Genomic DNA, 26358 nt, shown 5'->3' with positions numbered 1-26358 from the left:
TCATTAATATTTGCAAGCTTCCCATGCGCCAGTGCCAACGCACACCGCGGGTTTGGTTTTCTAGCTTCGGTACGTGCCTGAACCCATTTGTGTATTGCTTGACTTTTTTTTGATAAGGTCCTATAAACAAATGTAAACATTGAGTGTATCCCTTTCACACCTTATGTCAAAGTCCATCGGAGTAAGCGGGATACACTCAATGTTTACATTTGTTTATAGGACCTTATCAAAAAAAAGTCAAGATTGGTATCTTGGTACATCGTACCAGCGCACCACGACACTCTCGGCTCGCCCCATCGGTTTTGTGTCTGGCACTCACCCATGGCATGAACCCAGCGTGCCGTGGTACGTGTCGTGGTATTGAACCCGTTTTGTACCGCCAGCGCGTACCACGGCACGTACCTCGGCTCGTAACGAGTGAAGCACCTTGCACGCAAAACGGACATTAGGTATAAATTCCTAATTTTTAGGTATAATCGAACCTGACTGCAATAAGGTATTTTATTACTAATCGGCTATTAGTAATAAAATTACTAATAGCGTTTTAGTACGAGAATTCCTATATTTTAGGTATAATTGTAGAACCAAAATACCTTAATTTTAGGTATTTTCTGGAAAAGTGAGGGAACCAAAATTACTAATATTTAGGTATAATCCAAGATGGCGGACCATGATTATTCCTTATTTCTAGGTATATATACCTAAATTTGAGGTATTTTCTGGAAAAGTGAGGGATCCAAAATTACTGATATTTAGGTATAATCCAAGATGGCGGACCATGATTATTCCTTATTTCTAGGTATAAATACCTAAATTTGAGGTATTTTCTGGAAAAGTGAGGGATCCAAAATTACTAATATTTAGGTATAATCCAAGATGGCGGACCATGATTATTCCTTATTTCTAGGTATATATACCTAAATTTGAGGTATTTTCTGGAAAAGGGAGGGATCCAAAATTACTGATATTCAGGTATAATCCAAGATGGTGGACCATTATTATTCCTTATTTCTAGGTATAAATACCTAAATTTGAGGTATTTTCTGGAAAAGTGAGGGATCCAAAATTACTGATATTCAGGTATAATCCAAGATGGTGGACCATTATTATTCCTAATTTTTAGGAATAAATACCTAAATTTGAGGTATTTTCTGGAAAAGTGAGGGATCTAAAATTACTGATATTTAGGTATAATCCAAGATGGCGGACCATGATTATTCCTTATTTCTAGGTATAAATACCTAAATTTGAGGTGTTTTCTGGAAAAGTGAGGGATCCAAAATTACTGACATTCAGGTATAATCCAAGATGGCGGACCATTATTATTCCTAATTTTTAGGAATAAATACCTAAATTTGAGGTATTTTCAGAAAAAGTGAGGGATCCAAAATTACTAATATTTAGGTATAATCCAAGATGGCGGACCATGATTATTCCTTATTTCTAGGTATAAATACCTAAATTTGAGGTGTTTTCTGGAAAAGTGAGGGATCCAAAATTACGGACATTCAGGTATAATCCAAGATGGCGTACCATGATTATTTCTTATTTCTAGGTATAAATACATAAATTTGAGCTATTTTCTGGAAAAGTGAGGGATCCAAAATTACTGATATTCAGGTATAATCCAAGATGGCGGACCATTATTATTCCTAATTTTTAGGAATAAATACCTAAATTTGAGGTATTTTCAGAAAAAATGAGGGATCCAAAATTACTGATATTCAGGTATAATCAAAGATGGCGGACCATGATTATTCCAAATTTTTAGGTATAAAAACCTAAATTTGAGGTATTTTCTGGAAAAGTGAGGGATCCAAAATTACTGATAATCAGGTATAATCAAAGATGGCGGACCATGATTATTCCTTATTTCTAGGCATAAATACCTAAATTTGAGGTATTTTCTAGAAAAGTGAGGGATCGAAAATTACTTATACTTAAGAATAATCAAAGATCAAATTAGGTATTATCCAAGAGATATGCAGGCAGAAGAAAACAATGGTTTATATGATATTAATATTTTTATTTATATCAAACACAACTATTTCATAAATGTTCTCACCTAAAAATAAATATTAAAATTTAAATTATATTTTATTTTTTCAATGTATCTATATTTTTAATATTAAATTTATCTTTTTTATATGTATTTTGGTTTTTTTATGTTTTAATATTTAATATTTTAATATTTTAATATTTTAATATTTTAATATTTTAATATTTTGATATTTTAATATTTTAATATTTTAATATTTTAATATTTTAATATTTAATATTTTAATATTTAAATATTTTAATATTTTAATGTTTTAATATTTTAATATTTTAATATTTTAATATTTTAATATTTTAATATTTCAATATTTTAATATTTTAATATTTTAATATTTTAATATTTTAATATTTTAATATTTTAATATTTTAATATTTTAATATTTTAATATTTTAATATTTTAATATTTTAATATTTTAATATTTTAATATATTAATATTTTAATATTTTAATATTTCAATATTTTAATATTTTAATATTTTAATATTTTAATATTTTAATATTTTAATATTTTAATATTTTAATATTTTAATATTTCAATATTTCAATATTTTAATATTTTAATATTTTGATATTTCAATATTTCAAATTTTAAATTAGGTATTTTCCAAGAGCTATGCAGGCAGAAGAAAAACTAAATTTTAAATGATATTAATATTTTTATTTACACAAAACACAACTTTTGCATAAATGTACTTACCTAAAATAAATATTTAATGATTTGAATATTTTAACATTCTAATTTTGTATAGAGCAATTCCAGCTCAAATCAGGAATTTTTCTGGTACTTTTGTACAAGACCCTCTCCGATTTCAATGAAACTTTGTAGACATGTTATCCTAGGCCTATATAAGCCATTTTTGTGTATATGGAGCCAATAGTACTCGAAAATAACATTTGAGAAGGGTGTATGGTATTTAAATATTTTTGCATTTTGTAATTTAAAAATTACTGTATCTCGAAGCCATTGCGTCGTATCAAAAAGTGGTCAAAGGCAAACTTGTAGGAAATTGGACGGGCTTTCTGAAAAAAATACACTGAAACAAAAATACACGCCACATCTATGAGATTTTTTGATTTTTAAGTCTAAAACTTAAATTTAAAGGTGATGTCACGATTTTTTTTCGTTCAAAATTTTTGAGGAAATAGCCTAAAATGTTACCAAAAGACTGACGAAAAATGCAGGATGGTATGTCTCTCCTAAAAAAATACAAAAATCATTTACTAAAACTGTTTTTTTGAAAAGTGGTCTAAACGTCAAAATTTTTGAAAACCGGTAGTGGGAATCGATTCTCCAGACAATTTGACATAAAAGTCTCTATATTGACCATTGTCCTAAGTCCAATCCTTGGGAAGATACAGCGGTTTTTAAAATAAAAATGTTGAAAAAACGGGTTTTTTGGTGGTTTTTGACAATTTCTATATGACAGACTTGGTTTTTCAGTCTCGAAAATATTTTTACCGGAAAGCTCGTCCAATTTCCCATAAGATTGCCTTTGACAGCTTTTTGATTTATATCGTTTTTATATTTACGTTAGCAAATTTACTATCCTGGTTTCTACCACACTGAAAAAAATATTCTATTTTCAGTTATTAGCAATGTAATAAAGCTTATATCTGTAAGCCCATACATCCAATTGAAAAGTGGTCAAAGACAATCTTATGGGAAATTGGACGAGCTTTCCGGTAAAAATATTTTCGAGACTGAAAAACCAAGTCTGTCATATAGAAATTGTCAAAAACCACCAAAAAACCCGTTTTTTCAACATTTTTATTTTTAAAACCGCTGTATCTTCCCAAGGATTGGACTTAGGACAATGGTCAATATAGAGACTTTTATGTAAAATTGTCTGGAGAATCGATTCCCACTACCGGTTTTCAAAAATTTTGACGTTTAGACCACTTTTCAAAAAAACAGTTTTAGTAAATGATTTTTGTATTTTTTTAGGAGAGACATACCATCCTGCATTTTTCGTCAGTCTTTTGGTAACATTTTAGGCTATTTCCTCAAAAATTTTGAACGAAAAAAAATCGTGACATCACCTTTAAATTTAAGTTTTAGACTTAAAAATCAAAAAATCTCATAGATGTGGCGTGTATTTTTGTTTCAGTGTATTTTTTTCAGAAAGCCCGTCCAATTTCCTACAAGTTTGTCTTTGACCACTTTTTGATACGACGCAATGGCTTCGAGATACAGTAATTTTTAAATTACAAAATGCAAAAATATTTAAATACCATACACCCTTCTCAAATGTTATTTTCGAGTACTATTGGCTCCATATACACAAAAATGGCTTATATAGGCCTAGGATAACATGTCTACAAAGTTTCATTAAAATCGGAGAGGGTCGGGTACAAAAGTACCAGAAAAATTCCTGATTTGAGCTGGAATTGCTCTATAATATTATGTAATATGTTAGTTCTTTAATATTTCAATATTTATTTATTTTAAATATCTTTGATTATTTTAATATTTTAATTTTTTTACAACTTCAACATTTTAATCTTTAAATATTTGGAATTGTAGAATATAAGATTTTTTGGAGTTTTATAATGTTTGGAATTAGAGATTTTTAAAATTTTCTCTCTCTCCCCTCTTTTTCTATTTTCTCGCTCTTCCTGTTCCCTGCTATCTCTCTCTTCCCTTCCTCTCAATTCAACTTTTTCTCTTTCTCTCCTACCCTCTCTCCCTTTCTTTCTCTCCCATATTTTCTCACCTCTCTCTTTCCCACTTTCTCTCTACCTCTCCTACTCTCTCTCCCTCTCCTACTATCTCTCCCTCTCCTACTATCTCTCCCTCTCCTACTATCTCTCCATCTCCTACTATCTCTCCATCTCCTACTCTCTCTCCAACTATATCTCTTATCTCTCTCTTTCTTCATCTTTGCCCCTCTCACTCCCACTTTCTCTCTCTCTTACTTTCTATGTCTCTCTTCCTCTACCCTCACCCTATCTCTCTCCCACATTTTCTTTCGCTCTTCCCCTCCAGCCTTCTCTCACAAACTCCCCCTTTCTCTCCCTTTTCTACTTTCTCTCTCCCTTTCCCATTTTCGCACACACACACACACACACACACACACACACACACACACACACACACACACACACACACACACGAACACTTTCACAAACGCACTTTCACAAACGCATACATACACACACCCGCAACGTCCGCAACAAACGCATACATACACACACCCGCAACGTCCAACCAAATCACAAAAAGATAAAAATTGGTTCGTTAAACTCAAACTCGATACAATTTTTCATTCACACAATCGCCACGGTCGCACAATCCCCACGGTTGGGGTCCGTTTATACTTCCCCTTTCCAGCTCTTCCGAAAATATCCGTCCCGAGATCCGTCCTCCAGAGCACGAGAGGGAAGAGGCGACTTTTTTAATTCCGCCGGGAGTTGAAGGTTCCGTCCTCCACCTCCTCCTCTTCCACAAGCACGCGAGCCACACTTCCTCTAACAAGAATGCTCCGGGTTCCGTTCTCCGTGCAGAACCGGAGAATCACTTTTCTTCCTGCACAAAACTTACCTTGCCAAAGTTCCTAAGTTTTCAGCAGCACTGCGGAACACCAACTCACAGCCACGAAATTATTTTGTTTTGACTTGTCAAAACGTGAATCGCAATTTTAGAACTAAAAAAAATACTAAAATTTAGGAATTTTTAAGAAGTACTTTAGTGTTCTAAAAAAATCCTAAATTTTAGGAAGAAAAAAATACTAATTTTTAGGTATAATTTGACAAGCTAGAACATAAGTTCAAAAAATACTAAAAATTAGGAATTTATACCTAATGTCCGTTTTGCGTGTGGCTCATATACCGGGTTCATGCCATGGGTGAGTGCCAGACACAAAACCGACGCGGCGAACCGAGAGTGTCGTGGTGCGCTGGTACGATGAACCAAAATAAAGTGCCTAATAGAAAGTGGGGACAAGGCACTCAAAATGCAAAGCCACTCACAGTTGGTCACTCAAAATTTACCAAGCGTTTAAATAGAAGGTGTTCATTTTTTGACAAATCCTATGGACGAAGGAGAGATTGTAAGCACCTTATGTGTAAGATCTTGGAGGTGCTCAATTTTTTGACAGAAAATCGCTGGGTTCTCAGTTTCTCGTGTCCCCACTTTCTATTAGGCACTTTAAACCAAAATACCCTCGGTTCGTGTGAGTCGGGTACGGGTGTAAACCGAACAAAGCAGGCGCAAAGCAAACCCGAGGTACAAGCGAACCGCGTGTACCGCACGGTGCAGGGAAGCTTGAATATTTGGTAAATTTATAACAAACAATGTTCATGCTTGTTTTGGTTTACATATCATAACATTGGAATGTTTTGGTTCACATATCATAACAAAATAATGGAAAATAATTATTATGTATGAAATAATATTGAATTTGATATATCTCAAAAGCAGTTTATTCAATAATTGGCTTGACTAGTACCGTAAACCGGGGTGACTTTGATAGGATTTCAATTTATTTTTTGAATGTTTTCCAACTGGTAAGGTTTTTCTCAAGATTATTATTTTTAAAACATGTACTGGGGTAGGCAACGCAAAGTTCATGCACTATTTTTGAAAAAAAAAGTTATTTCAATAGTGTTTAGAAAAATAGTTACGTTAAAAATTCCAAGTTTTAATTCCGGGGTGACTTTAATAGTCATAGTTTTTCTTGTTATAATTAAACTTAAGGTGTTCAAACTTTATTTTTACGTCAAATGTACCATCACCTAGGTTGCTGATATAGTTTTAAGAAAAAAAAATCAATGTTTATATTTAGTTAACTAAGTTTATAAGCTTTTTAACAAAATATTTATAAATTTTAGGTAAAATTGCTATTTTTAAATATTGGATTTTTTCTGAAATTCGTTGAAACTAGTTTTGTTTCTAAATATATCGATTTATATTGCAACTGAAATTGAATTCGAAGCATGAATCACAAGTTTTCATATTTTACAAGAAAATTGTTCAACTGAAATCGGTTATAAATCTGAGTATTTTTTATTGTATTTCAAAAACACATATTATTTATTATTTACAAACTTATTTTTCCTTCGCCTAGTGGAAAATAGTCCAAAGAATACGAAAATGCATTCCGTCTTCCGATTTTAAATCATGTTTATTGAGAAAATCATGACACTTTGAGAAGCTTGAAATAATGCTTTTCCTCAATATTTTCTTAATTATTGTCAACTAACTTTTTAAACTTTTCAAAATTTTATGAAAAGTTTTTCTTGAGGTACTTTGAAGACTTCCCTACCACGGACAGTATGATCCTAAACCATTCCGTACGTATTAAATTTGTACTATTCATTTTGCGGAAAAATCTCAAACCTATCAAAGTCACCCCGGCTACCAAAGTCACCCCGTTTTACGGTATATATATAAATTTACTTTTAACGTTTTAATGGAGCGGCCGTGGCTGACTGGTTACGGTGTTCGCTTTGTAAGCGAATGGTTCTGGGTTCGATTCCCATCTGCTCCCAACGAGAAATTTAAGAACACAGAAATTTGAAATGATGAATATGAACAAAAAATCAAAGTCGCTCGAGGCGGGGTTCGATCCTCCGTCCTTTGGATTGGTAAGCAAAACTGCTAACCACTAGGCCATGACGACTTGGTGAGCGTGGACTGGAATTAGGAATACTGTTACAGAGAGCGGGTTGTGGCGCTATAACCACGGCAAATAGTTTCCAGGGCATTCGTGGAAATACAATGTCCCATCCCAGAGGGTCCTGGAGTACCAAACCTTCTTAGCATGGTGCTCCCAACGAATACAACCAAAATCTCGGAGCGTATGGTGGTGTGTCCCCACGCTTCTTCCTCCCCTGTCGATTCAGAATTGTGTTGTTGTTCGAACACTCAGTGCTCAAACTCAACCCAATAACGAGTCATCTCTGCGATACGGCTTTACGCAGTAGGCCTGGCCGCTTTAACGCTTGTGATGTTTCAATGCATTCTAATGCAATGGCGCACTACAAATGTTAATAAATGACAAGAAGAGTGCTAGGCGTCATCTAACCTAAGGCACTCTCCAGGATCCCTTCGAAAGATTGGCTGCGCTAGGGTCTGATTAGATTAGATTAGATTAGAAATTTACTTTTAACGTTTTAATCAATTCCAATCTATGATATGATTATTTGCATACAAAAAACAAAACAACTTTCTGTTTTTGGTATATTTTCTCACTTTTCATATAATTTTTACAGTTATACTTCTTTTTGGTTATTCGATGGATTTTTCTATGGAAAAGGTAGTAATAATCACAAAATGTTAGTTTCCTTTACCGTACGATTCGTGGTGACATCTGCGTAATCTGCCGGAAGTTATGCAACCCGCGTGCTACAACCCACCCTTTGGGAAACAGAGCTCTGTGTCGCGCGACTTGCTGCATATGTTGCATAGTGAATGGCGTGACATGTGTTATTTGAAAAACATAAACTTTATTTTGAAAATAACATTAAGCACAAATTAGAACAAATTTTGAAAACTATACCACAAATTTTGCACAAATTTTCTCTACCATTTGCCATACTTGGTTTTTAAGGGGGGTCATATGCTCCACCCAACTTGCAGGTAAAAATCGAAAATTTGAATTTTCCATGGTTTTTGAAAATGCACAATTTTTTTTAATAGTGTCACAAATTCTCCACAAATTTTCCACAAATTATGACGTTTTCGGTTTTTGAAAGTAACGACTTGGTCCGCCCAACTTGTAGGTAAAAATTTGATTTGTTAATAACTTCTCAAAAGTTCAGTGCACAAATTTTATTTTTATTGCACAAATTTTCCACAAATTTTCCACAAATTATGGACTTTTTAGTTTTCAAAAGGCTGACTTGGTCCCCCTAACTTGTATAGACTTGCTCGAAATCAAACGTGCACCCGCCATGATTTCAAGCGCAACTAACTTCTAATTAATTTCTCAATAAATATGTTTCCACTTTGGTTTCGCTACAAAACAAAAATGGATAAGTCTGGAAAAATAAACCAGTCGCAATTTTCGTCGACAACAAACAAAATTGCTTTTCTTAATGTATAGAAGGTGTATTTCTTTGGCCATTTCAAGTTTACCGAGTGAAATTGCATTCTACTCGTGATTTTTTCATGCGCCCTTAATATTTTCAAAATTTGCTATGTTTTCTAGAGCTATTTTCGTTTGGTAATAAAAAAAAGTTGGCAAATATATTTGAAAATTATCTGCTTTTCAATGCAAGTTATGCAGAATGTCAATTCTGTAGAAAAACATTATAAAAAATGGGTTTAAATAGCTGAAAATTGATTATGAAAGTATTTTTTCCAATCTACCATCATGGCGCTTCGTACGCACAGGGGTGTATTCAGGAACCTTTTATAAAATCAGCGATGGGAAATTTTGTATTTTTTTGCAAACTAGGAGGGCATTTTGCTTTTTAATGTATGTTAGGCGATACTTTTGCGTAAATTTTCTGACATTGGACTTGCAATATAAAAATAAGTTGATTTTATTTTATTTTGATCTAAGGTGTCCCCCGAGCAAAAATGTACAACCAAAAAATTCACTAAAAGTAAAAGTGTCTATTTAATATGTTAAACTGCCTTACCCAAAGCGTTCTCAGTCTCGGATGGTAGTCTCAGATGTCCCCTACAAGCTGCAGGTCGAACCGAGTTGATATCTGGATGGAACACTTTTTTATTTGAGTTTGAAAATTGTGCTATTTTTTTCACTAAAATGCCAATAACTCCCTTCAGATTTAACCAATAGAGGACCCGATTCGAGTGGTAGAAATGACAGTTCTCCCATAAGGAATACATTGTAGAAAAAAGCAAAAACTGCTCGAATGGAAATGCTCCATTGGGATGCTTCACCCAGCATTTCGTTGCATTTTTCAAGTCCTTTCAGATGCATTTTGAATTTTAAAATTAAATTGAATTTTGCCTAAGTTACAGGCTTTTTACGATTTTTGAAGTATTTGAACCTTCAAACTTTGTGTCCCGATTTGCCCCACTTCCCGTTGACCTTGAGTACTCTAGCAGATGTTAGTTTTATATGTACAAAAAACCCCTGAAAATTTCAGGCAGATTGATGAGGTCCAAACGACGTCCCATACAAAGGGGTATGCCCTGTTCGTGGACTCGCTCTTAAATTTTGTTTTTGTCAAAATATGCTGAAACCGCATCGAAATGCGGTTTTGCAATCATCAATCGATCAAAGTTTTCCCTTAGTGGGTGCAAATTACCCGCTATCCCCCGGTACATTTTAGGCTTTAGTAAAAAAATCTGTTTTCTGTTAGACTTCTTTTTCGTAATCCCTTCCGATTTAACAGTGGAAAACCTTATTCAGAATGAAGAACAAAAACTATTAAATTGGATAAATGTGATAAGATTTCTAAATTATTCACCCTTGGTACGTCCCTGTTTACTTCTCTTTGAGCAAATTGCCAACCATCACTTCTGTTGCAACAACGTTTCAGATATGTAGCAACGATGTTGAAGCTAAATATCCAACACCCCAATTTGTGTAACGTTGTGGTAACATAATGGTAACATAAAATTTGCAAACATTAATTTGTCTATTGAAGTGTCAAACGAGATAAAAGTTCTCATTTTATTTCAGCGAGAACGTAAATAATGTCTATTTTAACGAATCCGTGGAATGATTTGTGTTTAGAAGGTGTGTTTTAAGAATGTTTCTTGGTAGGTGGTTCTCCTCCCCCTTGCGAAAAATCAAGGGGTGCGAAACGTCGCGGAGTGGGTAACGTCAGCCCTAGGCTGGTTTCGGCTGTCCCGTACCCCACGGAGGGTGTTGATTTGGGTGGTCACGTACTGGGGCCACGGCCGGAACCGTGAAAGAGTCTCGCCGGGAAATCCGATGGGCAAGACTGCCCACCGGCGAGAAGCTAAGTGGCTCCGGGTAGGCGGCTCGGAACATCTAAGTACGTTTGCCGTGTGTGTGTTGCGGAGGTCGTCCTGAAAATCACGCAGACTTGTTTTGACTCATCCGCGAAATCCTCCTCGTCATAATCAGCAGAATTATATCATGAATAGTGAATTCGTTATTTGCTGATGTGTCTAATTATCGTTTTAAGTCGATAACAGTGTGGAAAAAAATAGTTAGAAGTTCATCTGCATGCCCCAATACTTCTGACTGTAAGTCCGTTTGGACTGATTTTTTGGTAGCTTATCCCATTTATTTAAGCGCTTGCACATTGTGGACTGCATTTTTGTGTTTTGATGGTTGCAACAAAACGACAAACTGCATAAAATTGATTTTTTTCACTAAAGATGTGTTTATGTCATGGCCCATGGTAAACGATGTTTACAACTAGTTTTATCAAGGAAACTTTGCTGCAACTAATTTGTAACATTAGCCGCTCAACATGAAGGATGTTTTTTGTTTGTTTCAACATTGGTACAATAATGTCACCGAAACGTTGCATCAATACACAAAATCAAATTGTTGCCACAGCATTTAATGGAAACTATTGGATGAAGAACTATGTTTCGATGTAACATTTTTGCGAATTGCAACATTTTTGCTCCCTTGTTGTAACTTAATTTGGACTTAGACGTTTTCAACATGTTGCGCGATGCTGCTTGGGCTTGGAAGGCACTTAGACGAAAGTGTTTACCGTCATCAGGGGTGACATTGGGTCTGGGGGGTGAGTTTGGGTCATACAAATTTAAGCATTTTTGTATGACCCAATCTCCCCCCCCCCCCCCCCCCCAGACCCAATGTCACCCCTGATAACGGTATGTTAAATTCGTTCTAGTGGTTTGTTTTGATCAACGATCTTTAGAGCTTGTACACGAGAAAAAATGTGCGAAAAATCACGAATTTCGATTCATGAATTCGTGAATTGTTTGATTCACGATTTCGTGATATTTTTAATCGATGCCTAAAAATTCATGAATTTATGAATTTTATTCATGGCAAAAAAATTGTTTACGAATATTCAAGAATTTTTGTTCATGAAATCATGAATATCGCTATTCATGATTTCATGACCGATATTCATGATGTCATGACTAAACTTCAGGCATGCAGAAAATTTACGTCGTAAAATTTTATTCGTGAATTTGTTAACCACGCTTACCATACTTTATACTGATATCCAAAATTTACGCTCTTGATGAAAATACCTTTTTCGCTTTTTTAAGGTTCATATCCATCGATGACGCGATAGATATCAAGAAAACCCGGAAGTAGATAACATTTTATTGCCAGCACAAACCTTCCAAGGCACTACCACATGACACGATAACATTCTCCTGGGACATTTTTCCCCCAACCCCAACCAACTGACGTCAAAAGCTGTGGCCATAATTTTCAGGGACTTCTTCATTCCAAGGAGAGTTACCTTTACACAGAGAGAAATTCTGTACCATAAAATGCCAAGGTGGTGTAACTGAAGGTGATATCTGAGGTGAACGTGTTTTTTTTTTTCGATGTGGAGTGAATGCTTAACAGGGGGGATAAGAAGGATAACAATAATTTTAGCTGTTGAATAAAAATAAACGATGGTTGATGCCGTGACGATTGGACTTTTTTTTATTGTGGAAGAATTTGTCAAACTAGCGAAATAACTGAGAATTCTATTGGAACAATTAGTTGAATGCCAAACCCCCAACTGCCAACGAGGGCGATATCTCCAAAATGGACAGCTGCCTCGAGTCAAGCTTTCTAGCCTAGATTTCGGATCGATTGTCCGCCACGATTGGCAGGTAATGACTATCGGCATCGATTAATCTGGTCCGAGATACAAACCTATACGTATGCATGTTTCGTAGACTTCTAACAGTAATTACTTATTGACCACCACTCTCGAGGCCATTCGTTGAGCTTTGTCCAGAGTTCGAGCGAGGTGTTTGATTATCCGAATCAAATATTTTTCACTGAGCCCAAAATAATGACCACTTAAGACCACCATCACATATGATTTATTCAATCGTGCACCATGGCTATTGATGGCTAAACCCTAAAGTGGCGGCGGCGGCTATTTTTCTGGCAATTGACCCAACAAAAGCCCAACCCCACACACACATGGCGCGCAGAGTGGTTGTGGTTGGTTTCGCCAAGAGGGCCGCCTTTCATCTTGCGGCAAGTAACGACCACCTAACCAAAAAGTGGTTGCTCGTTTCGTTTGTTTTGCGAATTTCACCTGAAAGTGTCCGAAACTTGCGCTCCGTTCATTTGTTTGAGGAGCATTTGCAACTCTGAGAGTTGTTGTTTCTAGGTCGGGTGAGGTGCTGCAATTTGCAAGTGCCAGGTGAAAAAAAAAACTATCAAAGATGTTTAAAAAAAAACTGTCAAAATTGAGTAACTTTCCTTTTTAACGTTGTCGAAAAATCAAGTATTTAAATTTATTCGATTTTGAAGATCTAGGCTTGATTTATAGTCAATCATGTCTAATATAATAATTTTAATATACATTTAGATGTAACTGGCATTCTATCAAACTAACAACATTCTGTTTGGTACAACACATAAATTACATAATTGCAACTTGTAAACTGAAACTAAGTCGAATTGATCATGTTTCAACCATATCGGAGAAAAGATATATTCATCTCTTAACCTCTCTCATAAACTTAAACTTTAAAAAATATTATTGTAAACAGAATGTCGGTGCATAAAATATCCTCCACCCAAAACCACTCACCTGCCCATAATCGGTGCAGCTCTCGACGAAGTTGTCCCTCTGCTGGACTCCACCACAACCACCGTACGGTCCCAGCTTGGCCGGCAAAAACGCCACGTCGGGATACAGGATGCCGTCACGTACTCGGATTTCCTTGTCCAGTCGGGTCACTTGTTGATTTCAAAAACGAAACAACAAAAAAAAAACGGCCCCCAAGGCACAGCATCCATTTCCAGCCAGCCAGCGAGATGAAAATAACATGAAAGTGAAGAGAGAGAGAAAAAAAAAGTATCGTAAAGATATTAGCGAAACGGAGAAGCCAAACGAAATTGAACCTGAAATTGATGCAATCAAAAAATTATTCACTGATAAGCGCTGTGTATTTGAGAGTATGGAATAGGAAGGTAGAAAAAAAACGAGAGTAAACACACCAACACAACTGCAAGCTTGGTTTAACCCTCACGTCCAAAATCTATTTGATATCTATTTTTATTCTAAACAACTAAGGTAGAAGAACTCAAAATTTTCTGAATATAACGTTCAACAATTTATTCTTTATTTCAAGTCAAAAGGGAGTACACAAATTAATTAAATTAAAAAATACATTAAAATTTATAGAAATAATGGAAAAATAAGTAATTCTAAAAACAGTGACTAACAAAATAAAAAAATGAATATGATTGAAAATGATAGAATAAAAAAAATTAGGAAATTTTGAAAACTAAGATAAAAAGAAAAAAAAACTAAAATCTCAAATAGACAACACCAAAATAGAAAAATTATAATTTACGAAATAATGCAAATTCCAAAAAATAACTTGAGCAGTACAGGGTTAAAACCAACAATTAAAGTGTATGCATGAAAGAAGCTAGTTGCATCCGCGGGCCAACAACAACCGGTGCCACTGGTTCTGAGCGTGGACCTGGACCAGACAGACCCGAAACGGTCAAAAGCAAAGGATACCAAAAAAAAAAACAACGAAAAAAAAAACCAGCGATTTCGAAGAAGAGCAGGTGCATCGATTTTGGTGGATTTCCTTTATGTTTTCAGACGAATGAGGTTGGATTGATACTAACAACTTTGAAGTTGCTTCGTGCTCACGTTAGAATCAACCATTACGGTTTTCAAACAAAAATATCTCCAAATGATGGTTTAAATCATCAAAGTGGACCAAATGTTTGGTACAGTCCGAACTTACAGCTAAAATATGTCCCCAAAAATGACCCAAAGTATAAATTTGGGAATATTATTCTCAAAACGGTGGCCGAAACGGTAGTTTGGAATATTGAAATTATAAATTTTTATGATTGCTAGATAAAAATCGATACAAATTTCATAAAAAAATGCAAGGAGACATGATTTTTCGAAAAAAAAATTGGCGGAAAAAAAAACATGTACAAACGAAAAGTATGTATTTAATATAAAAACAAAGTTTTTTGTTGAATTTTAAAATAATGTTTTTTTTGTTTAGCCATTTGGAGAAGAGCTTTAATTTTTTTTTTACAGTCCAGATTCGAATATCCGAAGTACCGGTTATCGGTTTCTAGTGGGTAATGTTACCCTTCAGCTTACCCTTCCAGATTTTTAAGATTACTGGTCCCCCTCTAAATTACCCCGTCAAGCAAAAAAAGCAATATTAATGATTATTTTGATGAAAAGCATTCAACTAAGTGGTCCAGTTAGGTAATACATACAAAAAAGGAAAAACGAGCGAAAATGTTTATGCTTTTTTAAATTAAGTTTTCTAAAATTCTACTATAATACTCTGGATGGGTAAGAATTGCTGAACTCAATTGGTCTCATAAACATGTTCTGTAAAGATTACCATTGAAAAACAATAACTTCTCCATGGAGGAGCCAATTTTTGAAAAAAATCAGAGTTTTCTAAAATCTTGGTATAAAAACCTGGAGGGGGAAGAATTCCCGAGCATGGGTAAATAACAAGGGAAATGTGTAATAATACCTTTCTCTGGTATTCCGGGACCCTTTAAAATTTGTCTTAAGGATTGGTATTCTTTTGGTATTACAGTATTTTATCAAATTCCTCTGAATTTTGACCAATTTAGACAAGGTCATTATTTTGCGCTAAAATGATGCCTCAAAGCGAATGCTTTCATTAAAAACCGAAAAAAGATTTTAAACATTTTTGATATACCCTCTAAAGAAATGACTTGAAATTGTGGAAAATTTTCTAAGTCAGGATACCACATTTTGCTATTATTTTGGTATTAAAGTGTTTTTTTTTTTTCAAATTCCTCTGAAACTATGGGAAATTTTTTACTAATTTTGACAAGATAATTAATTTTGCGCTAAAATGACATGAAACCCAAAAATGTTAAACCTGATTTTCAAATTTTTTGGCAAACCCGCTAACATTTTTTTTAAATCGTTGAAATTTCTCTATGTCGGGAAAACCAATTACTTTGAAAAACGAGTCCATCGACAGATTATTGAATTTTGGTGAACTTCAATCCAGTTTCATTTTAATAACACTTATTTTTCAATCTTGTTATTTTTCAGAAGCTTCAAGAACTTCAAGCATAAACCGTTTATCAATGACAAATGTATTCGATGTGGTGAAGAATATCACTAAGTACAACATGGAATCATCAGGTGAGTAGATTTGGCTGTTGCATATGGATAATTTCCGTTTTTTCACTAACTGCAGCCAACTGGGACTACCAAATTTTGGTATTATTTGTGCAAATACCAGCGACCAAAATGTGTCCTTGGATGCCCAGTAACAGATGGTAAAATGTGGAAGACCACAGGAACACCAAAATATGATTTTCCAAGGGCGCGGGAATACCTGAAAATAAAACCATGGCAATACCAAGTTTTGATATTCACGCAATGTTCAAAAATCCAGAAGACCTCAAGTTGGTATTGAAATGGTTTTATTTTGTGGTATTATTTTACCCTTGGAATAACATGGTTTGGTATTGTTGTGCCCTTCCACATACAAGACTTTGGTATGATTTCATGGTATTTTACCATCTATTACTGGGCAACCAAGGGCACATTTTGGTCCCTGTTATTTGCCCAAGTAATACCAAAATTTGGTATTCCCGTGTTATTTACCCCTGCTCGGGTTGGAGAACTCAATCAACGGATAGTCATAATTGACCATTTGAGTTCACCAACTCTTCCCCCTCCGAGTTTTTACACTAAAATTTGAGAAAACTCTGAATTTTAAAAAATATAAAAAATTGATCCCTTCCTTCAAAGATAAGTTAGCATTTTCAATCGCTATTTTACAAAACATGTTCATAAGACTCCCAAAATTACTTTCCATTAATTGGTTAACCAACTGAGTCCACCAATTTTTCCACCTCTATGTTAATATACTGGAATTCAAGAAAACTTAGCATTTTTCGAATAAAATTAAAATACAATTTTCCACTTGTTTTCCATATTGTTTTTCAAATATTTTTGAATTTAACCCCTTAGTTGACTGTTTTTTTATCAAAATTATCGTTAAATTTGCATTTTTTGCTTGGAAGGGTAACTTGGAGGAGGACTGGTAAGGCAAACATAACGAAAATAAAGATGTCCTACGCCAAGTTAGGGTGGTCCAAAAAATTGCCATTTTCGAAATAGAGAAAAAAATAATGTTCGTGATTGAAAGACGCAACTTTTGGTACCCAAAAAGTATGGCTCAAATTTGCAAGTTATCGCAATTTCAGTGAAAAAAAAGATTATTTTTTTCGTTTTCGTTTCGGTCCGGAAGCCTTCCAAACAGCATTTAAACTTGCTAGCATTTCTAGATTTTTTAAACTCTATACTATTTTACCATAAAAAGCTTAAGTCTATTGAAATGCCTCAATGTTATAATTTTTTTTAATATGGTTTTTGCAAAACTCCATAATTTTTTTTATTTTCAACAAACGGAAACAACGGAATCGAATTTTTTTTATTTGGTAATTAATGTTTCCACAACTATAGAGCAATTCCCCACGAAAACAGCAAGATTCGAAAAAAAAGTTGTTCGATCGGTCTCAAATTTTTCCTAGGGGTTCCTTGGCCGAAATAATAAGACCCGTATTTTTTGTGTGTGCCCGAGCAGACGGAAATAACTTGGAAATAACATTTTTTGATATTTGAAAATACTAGGCCAATAACATTTTATGGATTGTTATTGTAATAACAGACTAATAACATTTTTAGTTATTCTTCGAACAAATCTTTGTTATTATTTTTTGTTATTTTAACAACTAATCCGATCATCCCAATAACAGTTGGAGGTATTATTCCATAACAAAAAATGTTACTCCAAAGTTGTTTTGGCTATCAACCAATATCAGACCAATAACAAATTTTGTTATGACCACATAAACTGTTATTAAACCATTATGCAAAAAAAAGATTTTTCAAGAAGATTCCATAAAACTTTTTGTTATTTTCACAGTATTTGTTATTGAAATGGCATGAATTTTGTTATTAGCGTCTGCCCGGGTGGCCATTAGGGTCACCTATGCCGAGTTAGGGTGGTCCGAAAAATTGCAATTTTCGTCAATCATTACCGATTTTAGCTGTCTTGAACGCAAACGAAAGGGTATTAGATAGGCTTTTAAGAAAAAATAGTAAGAAGTTTTAAATATCTAGCCTGTTGCTGTTTTGAAGGTCTCGGGACCAAAGAGCCTATATCTGAAAATATTTTTATCAGATTCATCGGAAAATTTTACTTAACATTAACAAACAATGGTGAAGTTATGTTTTAAATATTCCAAGATACGTTTTTTTGGAAATAAAAATCGTGTTTTACGACACGCCACGCACAAAAACGGGAAAATGACGAAAACGGGAAAAAATCGAAAAAAAATTGCGTCTTTCAATTACGAAAATTTTGGTACCCAAACATGTTTAGGTCATCGCTTAAATTTTAAAGTTATCGCAGTTATAGTAAAAAATGTTTTTTCCCGTTTTTGTCATTCCGATCGGACAACTTTTTTTTTCGAATCATACTGTTTTCGTGGGGAATTGCTGTATAATGATCATTATTGTATCTTCTGGATCGAGATCTATAAATAATTATATTTTGATTTTTTCTTATAAATTATTCACAACAGGTCTCGTTTTATCAATCAACCTTTCCACCAACGAGAAGCAAAAGTAGAGGATAATTGAACAATATATAAGTTTTCATGCAAATTGGTTCATGCAAATTTCGGATTGATTTCATTTAGCTTCTCGGCGAGTCGTGGGTAGCGAAGGCAAGGCAGCAGTTTTGAACAAGCAATCAACATCGAGCAGCAGAATCGAAACCGTATCGTGGCGCCACCAATAGTAAAACGATTTTCAAATATTTTATGAAGATTAAACTTACCGGGTCGAAATTCTACCAACTTCTTGTTAAACGCGTCCAGGTCGTACGTCTCAACGCGGCCCAGCTTCAGCTCGGGGACAAAATGTTCCGAAAACAGGCTGGCCATCACCCTGGTATACTTGATGAACCTCACCAGATCGATCGGTGAATCTATAAGAAAAAAAACCCAATTTAGATAGTGTCGAAATTAGTCAAAACCATTTAGTGTTGCAAATCACGTAATATTTCTTCATCATCAAAACAACGCCCGTTTTTTCAAGCTGATTAATGTGGGGACCTAGAGCTTCATCTTCCACCAACTTTTTTTTACGACCGTGCCCAAAAGCTGTCACACAGCAGCGCCGCCGTCAAGTTTGTCAAGTCGCGCTTTTATTCCATTTGCGCGTTGTCACGAACATTTCGCTTATTTATGAACACGAAATCCAATCATTAGCATGCAAAAACGTCCCTAGCCTCATTCACGCCAAAGTGACTGGTAGGCAGAATTGCGGAGCTACGCAGAATTTAAAAGGTTTGGATGTTTGAAGCAATAATTGAAGGATCGGATAGTTTTTAAATATTCTTCAATCAAAATTTCAAGAATATAGTCAACAAAACAAATAAACAACTAATAGAAAAATATAAACATTAAAAACAAACAAGCATAAAATGATCGATTAAACAACTTCCAAAGTAAACTACAGAAAAAAATGTTATTCATTACTATTCTTCAACAGTTCTCAAACATTTTAGTCATGATTACTTTATTGGATTAAATCGATCGAATCGGCTCAAGTAAGCCGCAAAGTATGGAGAGCAGGAAGCAGGAAGCGGTTCGGGACTTGAGACCGTAACAGCTGAGGTTGGTGGAGGTGGTGAATGTGGCGATTTCGTTGTTTTGTAAATCGCTTCATCATTAGCCATTGAGCCGGTTTGCTTGCTTCAAATGAATGAACGCAGGTGAATCACCGGTGGTGGTGGTGGGTGAGAGTGAGGTTTAGTGGTCGTGGTTTTGTTGTGCACTTGCGCCTCTCGCTCGCTGGACAGGTATAAATGAGAACGGATAGAACAGCACTAATACCTCTACCGACCGTAGTGGATTGTATTTCGACGGGGTTCATCGGATGAGAGGGGGAGAACATCAGCCAAACAACGTGACTGGAAGTTTTTTTTTGGTCTCAGATTGTTAGAGGAGTAGGAGAAATATCTTGTATGGTAGCAACAAAGAGTTTTTTTTCTTGACTGAGATGTTTTTGCCAAGCCCTTCTAGCTCACATTGCTGTATAACTTTATATCAATTTTATCGATAAGTTTATAATAAATATTTTTGGTTGCTCTACACTACTCTGTTTACTTGATCAGGCAATCTTTTTGTGCTATGTATGGTGATTTTCTTCTTTTTCAGATATTTTTAACTACAATTATTTTGATTATATACCTAATTTATAGTTAAGGGCCTAAAACCTTTATTGATTATGAATTCTCCGCCAGCTCACTCTCTCGACTCCTCTTCGATTTGCTCGAAACTCTCACCTAAGGGGCTATTTTTGTCTGTTCTACAACTTTGTAGGATATTGATACACTCTAACAATTACTCTGCAAAGTTGCAAAAAAAAACAAACGAAAAATTAAAATGAAAAATGTGTGATAAAAAATACATTTTTCTGGACTGTTGCAGATTCAAAAACTACATTCAATTTCCCTATTAACATTCCAACGCCCAAGGCTCCAAAAAAGTTGGAACGGTAACTTCAACTCAATGGTTCTCGGGCATAACTCAACCAATCAAGATGATTCTTCTTTCCAGTGATTTGTTAGGATGTCTAGATGATTCTAGAACTTTGCAGAACTTAATTTGATCAAATCTGTAATTTTTGCGATCAAAAACATCGTTCCAACTTTTTTTTTCGCGTGCAAAAAAAAAATTCGCCAAAAATTCCGCGGAGGCAGTCTTTTTGAAAAAGTTGGAACGATGTTTTTGAACGCAGAAATTACAGATTTGTTCAAATCAAGTTCTGCAAAATTTTAGGATCATCTAGACATTCTTACAAATCCCTGGAAACAAGAATCGTCCCGATTGGTTGAGTTATCCCCGAGAACCAGCGAGTTGAAGTTGTCGTTCCAACTTTTCTGGGAGGCTTGGGCGTCCGTGTAAGTTGGACATGCGTTGGGCGTTCCAGTGTTAATTAAACTTGTAGACGGGCTTCGATCTTAAAATTCACCAAAAATCTCAAGATTACCTCCTGAACTAAGGAAAAAAACTAAAAAAAAATGGACGGTAGAGGGTTAGCTTGGTAAGAAAAAGACATGGAACTGAAAAAAGAGTGCTCATGATAAACAGATTCATTTTCATTGGATATTTGACATACTTCTGTCAGTATAGCATTATTGTAATAATGTTAAACATTGAACCATTTTGTTTTACAGAAGTGCTGTAAATACAAATAAATTTTTGTATTACATTTCGGCCGTTGCAAATATTTTTTGAAGTTTATTTCCCTCGACTCTTACCAAAGTCGAAAGGGAGGGGGGGGGGGGAATAAAAAAGTATAAAAATTGAAATAGGGAGCCATGGTTTCACTGTTTTAATGAAAAAGTGTTTTAAAATGCATTATACACCTGTCCAGTTGTTTTGCCATCATTGCTTTTCAAAATATCTAAGAATTGACGAAAATTTTATTTTTTGCGAAAAATATTTTTTTTGCGGTGCTGTACATTTTATAAAAATTCAAAACATTTTTAAACAAGCCCAAACATGCTAAATATGATTATCAATTCAGAAAAATGCATTTTAGATTGTGTTCAGTTGATTAGACTTCTATTTTCATGGAAATTTGGAAGTTTTTTGGGAAAATATTTTTTTTGCCCCTGATTTTTCAGACCAATTTTAAAGGGGAGGCCGACATAAACTTTGAAAAATATTTGCAACGGCCTTACTCAACTGTCATCAATCGTTATATATGTAATTTTATGGCAAATTCTGATTTTTTTTTAAATTTATGGTTAAATGCAATTGCAATTATTTTTTTTTTTAATAAGGAAAAGAATTTTCGATTTAAATTAGCTAGCGAGCAATTCTTTACCCAATGAGCCTTTTTCAAATTCTTCTTTTTGTATTTTTTTAATCTGTGTGAAACTATTCGGGTGCCTTCCGTATGCTCAATAAAATAATTTTACATCATTAGTTTGTCCATACAATTTTCCATACAAATTTGGTAGCTGGCCATACAAAAATGGCATGTAATAATTGAAAAATCTGTATCTTTTTTAGAATTTTTTAGATCGTTTTGATGTCATTGACAAAGTTGTAGACATGACCACACCGAAAAAAAATTATACCCGGAATTTTTTTTTTTGATTTTTTAAATTCATTTTGTCACTAAAAATTGATTTCCCAAAAACACCTTTTTCAATTTTTTTGTATATGTTTCAAAAGAACATAAAATGCAAATTAAAAAAAAAGAAATCCTGAATAGATATAACATTTCTACCAAATTATGATTTTTCAAGTGAAATTTTAGTAAAGTGCACATGTTCAGATGATAAGAAGACTAAAAAGACATATTTTTGTTATTTTCGAATGTTGGTCTAGATTTTAAATTTTTAAAGCAGTTTCTTTTGAAACTATTTTTCAAAATTGTAAAAGTTATTTTAAAATGGCTACAGTCATCCCACATATTCGGAACACCCACAAATTCGGAACCCTTTTGTGGTAATTTGTCAATAGAATGCAAAATGCAACATTTCTGCCGACCCTGCTATTTGTAGGGCCTTTATTTGGACATTCTCTTGCTATTTCACTAGTAAAAGTAATACTTTTTAAACAAAAACTGCATTTCAAGACTATTTTATCCAGAGCAGCAAAACACTGCCTCCAAATTGCCTGTTCCATGATTGTGGGATGTTATTGTGTCTCCCACAATTGTGGAACACCTGAATTTAACTGATATTTTCACAAAAAAAGTTATCAGACCATAGATAAAACATCACTAAGCATGAGTTTCACTGGTTGTAGTGTGTGAAGTCATTATTTTGTTACAAATATGTACTCCTGGAGAGAAAAAAAAGTTTGTTTACATCGTAAGAAAAAAGTGTTCCGAATTTGTGGATTTCAAGGGTCAATGTTTTTCTTTGAAAACTTGATATAAAACGTAAAAATGTACAGCCGGTCTATACATCAATCGAAAAATCGCAAGAAAAGCTTTCACATGAAGGTAAAAGCAAATCATTATGTTCAATTATCGATTTTCTATGATTTGTTGAACATTGGCCATTCTGTAAACTGTTCCGAATATGAGGGATGACTGTATATCTTGTAAAAGGTGCACTTTATCACTTTAATCTTTTTGATTGTCAATTTGTCATAAAAAAAAAAGTCATAAAAACATTTTATTTGCTTTTAAGATTATTTTGTTTTAATACTTTTTTTTTATTTTCACATATCATTTTTGAATAGAGAGCTGCCAAATTTGCCAAATTATCCTTCTTTGGACACACGGAAGGCACCAAACAAGATATTTTGGAATTTTGAAAGCGAAGCATATCTTTACCAGGTCTCACTCAAAATTGTCCAAGTGTGAGATTCTCGTAGGAAATTTAATTTCCTACAACTTTGTCGAAGGGTGCAAGAAGATCCGAGTTGATCCTGATGAGTCGTTAGCAATGCGATGAAAAGAAATAGGCTTATATACTTGAAAATATATAGGAACATACTTTTTACTAAAAAAAATCACAAAAAATCAGGATCAACTCGGATCGTATTGCACCCTTTGACAAAGTTGTAGGAAATTAAATTTCCTTCAAGAATCTCACACTTGGAAAATTCTTTTGGCGAGACCCGCGCTTCTGGCAGAAAAATACTGAAACGATGTTTTTCTACATACATTTTTGCGATTTCTCCATATAAACTTCAACGATAAAAAGCGACCTCTAAACCTTAACCGGTTTGGGTCAAGATACTTATTTTTGCCTAAGGAATCGAATCAGAGGGTATCACTTGTCACCCTACTGTGTAGTCGAAGTCGGTAGAGTTGGGTCTTTTGGGAGAGCTGCAGTTGGAGTCAGAGTCGTTTAAACTCCAGAAGCCGGAATTGAAATTGGACTCACTAAATTGTCAGATGTCGGAGTCGCACCGAAAGCTACCCGACTCCGATTCCATGATTTTCAAGTAAATTTGATATGTTTTTTTTTTTGTAATAATTTAAAACTTCTGCTAAATTTGATTAACAAAACAAAAACTCACCCTTTCCGTCACTCCTCGCCACATCCGTCTTCCTCAGCCGCAGCACGTACCGGCTGCCCTGCACGGCCATCACGATGTTGGCGTTGCCCTCCGCTCGGTACTCCAGCCGACTCTCATCGATCGCCGCTACGTGGTCCCGATCCTCTTCGTTCTCCTCTTCGTCTTCTTCCCGGTGACAAACTACCTGGTCCTGCTCGATCAACCTGTCTTCAGCATCGCTCACCCTGATGATCGTCGGCCTCAGCGGCCACTGCCGTCCTAGCTCCGCCACCGGTTCCACGAATCTCCTGGATACCGGAACTCTCCAGTGCTCCAAGCAGTTGCTCTCCAGCGCAACTCCTCCCGCATCAGCTCCGCTGTAGCTGTTGATCTTTCCCATTCTGGGTCGATTGAAACGCTGGCCCAATATCTTAGGACGCACTTCTGCTGGTTGAAACCGGGGATTCCAATTAAAGTGCACTCTCCCTTAGAACTTGGCGTTGGTCGTAGCGCGATTGACCCCGCTGATGGACCCGTATGGAAGCGTAGATCAGCTGCTACTGACGACGGCTTGATTGGAGACAATTACGGGACTCCGGGCTGCTGCCATCATCGTCGTCGTTTCTCCGGACACTAATGAGTTTCAAACCAGGGGCGACTCCTACGTGCGACTCTTGCTGCACGCGACTCGACTCTAATCCATCAATTCTTCGAAGTCTGGGGGTCTCTGCCGGACGGGTAAGGGCCTTCGCGCGTGGATTTCTCTGCAAGGGGAAACGAACAGAAACAACACAGCGTATTATAAACTCTGGAAAGCAACCGGCTTGGGGCACGTTTGAGAGCTAAACTGAGAGCGCGGTGTGGAATCGGTGGTGGACCGTAACTGGTCACCACCTGAGACTATCCATGATAAAAACAGTCATCGGCGTCATGTGATAAGAACCTCGTGCGCGCGGTCGTGGTTAAGGTGGGTTTGGATGACGAATCTTTAGGGTGGCCCCACGAAGTTGGTGGGGTGACTAGAAAGTCCGTCAAGTGGAACGGTGATATGATTCAAGCGGCCCAAATTGGCAATCACAAAAAATGAATCATACCCGAGCAGACGGAAATAACTTGGGAATAACATTTTTTGATATTTGAAAATACTAGGCCAATAACATTTTATGTTATTTATAACAAGATTTGTTATTAGTCGTTATGATTTTTTTGTTATTGGATTGTTATTGTAATAACAGACTAATAACATTTTTAGTTATTCTTCGAACAAATCTTTGTTATTATTTTTTGTTATTTTAACAACTAATCCGATCATCCCAATAACAGTTGGAGTTATTCTTCCATAACAAAAAATGTTATTCCAAAGTTGTTTTGGCTTTCAACCAATATCAGACCAATAACAAATTTTGTTATGATAACATAAACTGTTATTAAACTCTTATCCAAAAATGGATTTTTCATGAAGATTCCATACCACTTTCTGTTATTTTAACAGAATATGTTATTGAAATGGCATGAATTTTGTTATTACCGTCTGCCCGGGATAGGTAAATTGCTTGTTTCTGTTTTGAAGTGATATAAAACTCACACCCCAAAATAAATCATTAAACCGTAAAACGATGCTTCATGTTTTCTATTTTTTGTAACATCTTAAAACAAATCGTCGTCATCGTTACATGTTGTCGCACGTGCCTTTTTGGCTAAATTGGGATTTAAAGAACCCAAATCTCGATTTTAATCCTGAGATATTTAACAAAAACCGTAAGACCTTGGTAGAATGTTGACATTTTTCTTTTGAAATGTTGTTCCGATCAGATCGTGCTTGTTTATTGCTTATTTGCCCATAAATATTTTTTATATAAAACAAAGCTAATATTTTACCAAATCTTTTCACTTCGCCGCTTCGTCATCAACTGAAGCTAAACAACCCTCCCTAATTTAAGAAAACCAATGTTTTCCAATATCAAACTTAATGCCAAACAAAAACCGCACCAAAACAAACGATTCTTATCGGAACCACCTTAAACAGATAGTACGATAAAACATAAACATTTGCACGTCCACGGCATAGCAAACCTGTGCAAATGCAGGGCGAAAAAAGAAGTGTAATGAGTTCATACTCGAACCATCCAGTTTAGAACGGGCGATCCC

The 26358-nt window shown here is 35.1% G+C and overlaps 1 protein-coding gene across 2 annotated transcripts in view; it reads right to left on the bottom strand.

Moving 5' to 3' along the window:
* LOC120416772 (inositol-pentakisphosphate 2-kinase) overlaps positions 1 to 26358 on the bottom strand; it is a 321616-nt gene that overhangs the window by 123827 nt on the left and 171431 nt on the right. For both annotated transcript variants that reach the window (XM_052707998.1, XM_052707999.1), the window contains 3 exons: positions 24232 to 24974; positions 19011 to 19160; positions 13706 to 13854 (listed from right to left, as the gene is read on the bottom strand). In XM_052707998.1, the coding sequence (XP_052563958.1) occupies positions 13706 to 13854; positions 19011 to 19160; positions 24232 to 24610 (678 nt within the window). In that variant the 5' untranslated portion in view covers positions 24611 to 24974. The remainder of the gene's footprint in view (positions 1 to 13705; positions 13855 to 19010; positions 19161 to 24231; positions 24975 to 26358) is intronic.

The sequence above is a fragment of the Culex pipiens genome, chromosome 2 (genome assembly GCF_016801865.2).
Source record: "Culex pipiens pallens isolate TS chromosome 2, TS_CPP_V2, whole genome shotgun sequence".
Lineage (NCBI taxonomy): Eukaryota > Metazoa > Arthropoda > Insecta > Diptera > Culicidae > Culex > Culex pipiens.
This window is presented reverse-complemented; position numbering and strand designations above follow the sequence as displayed.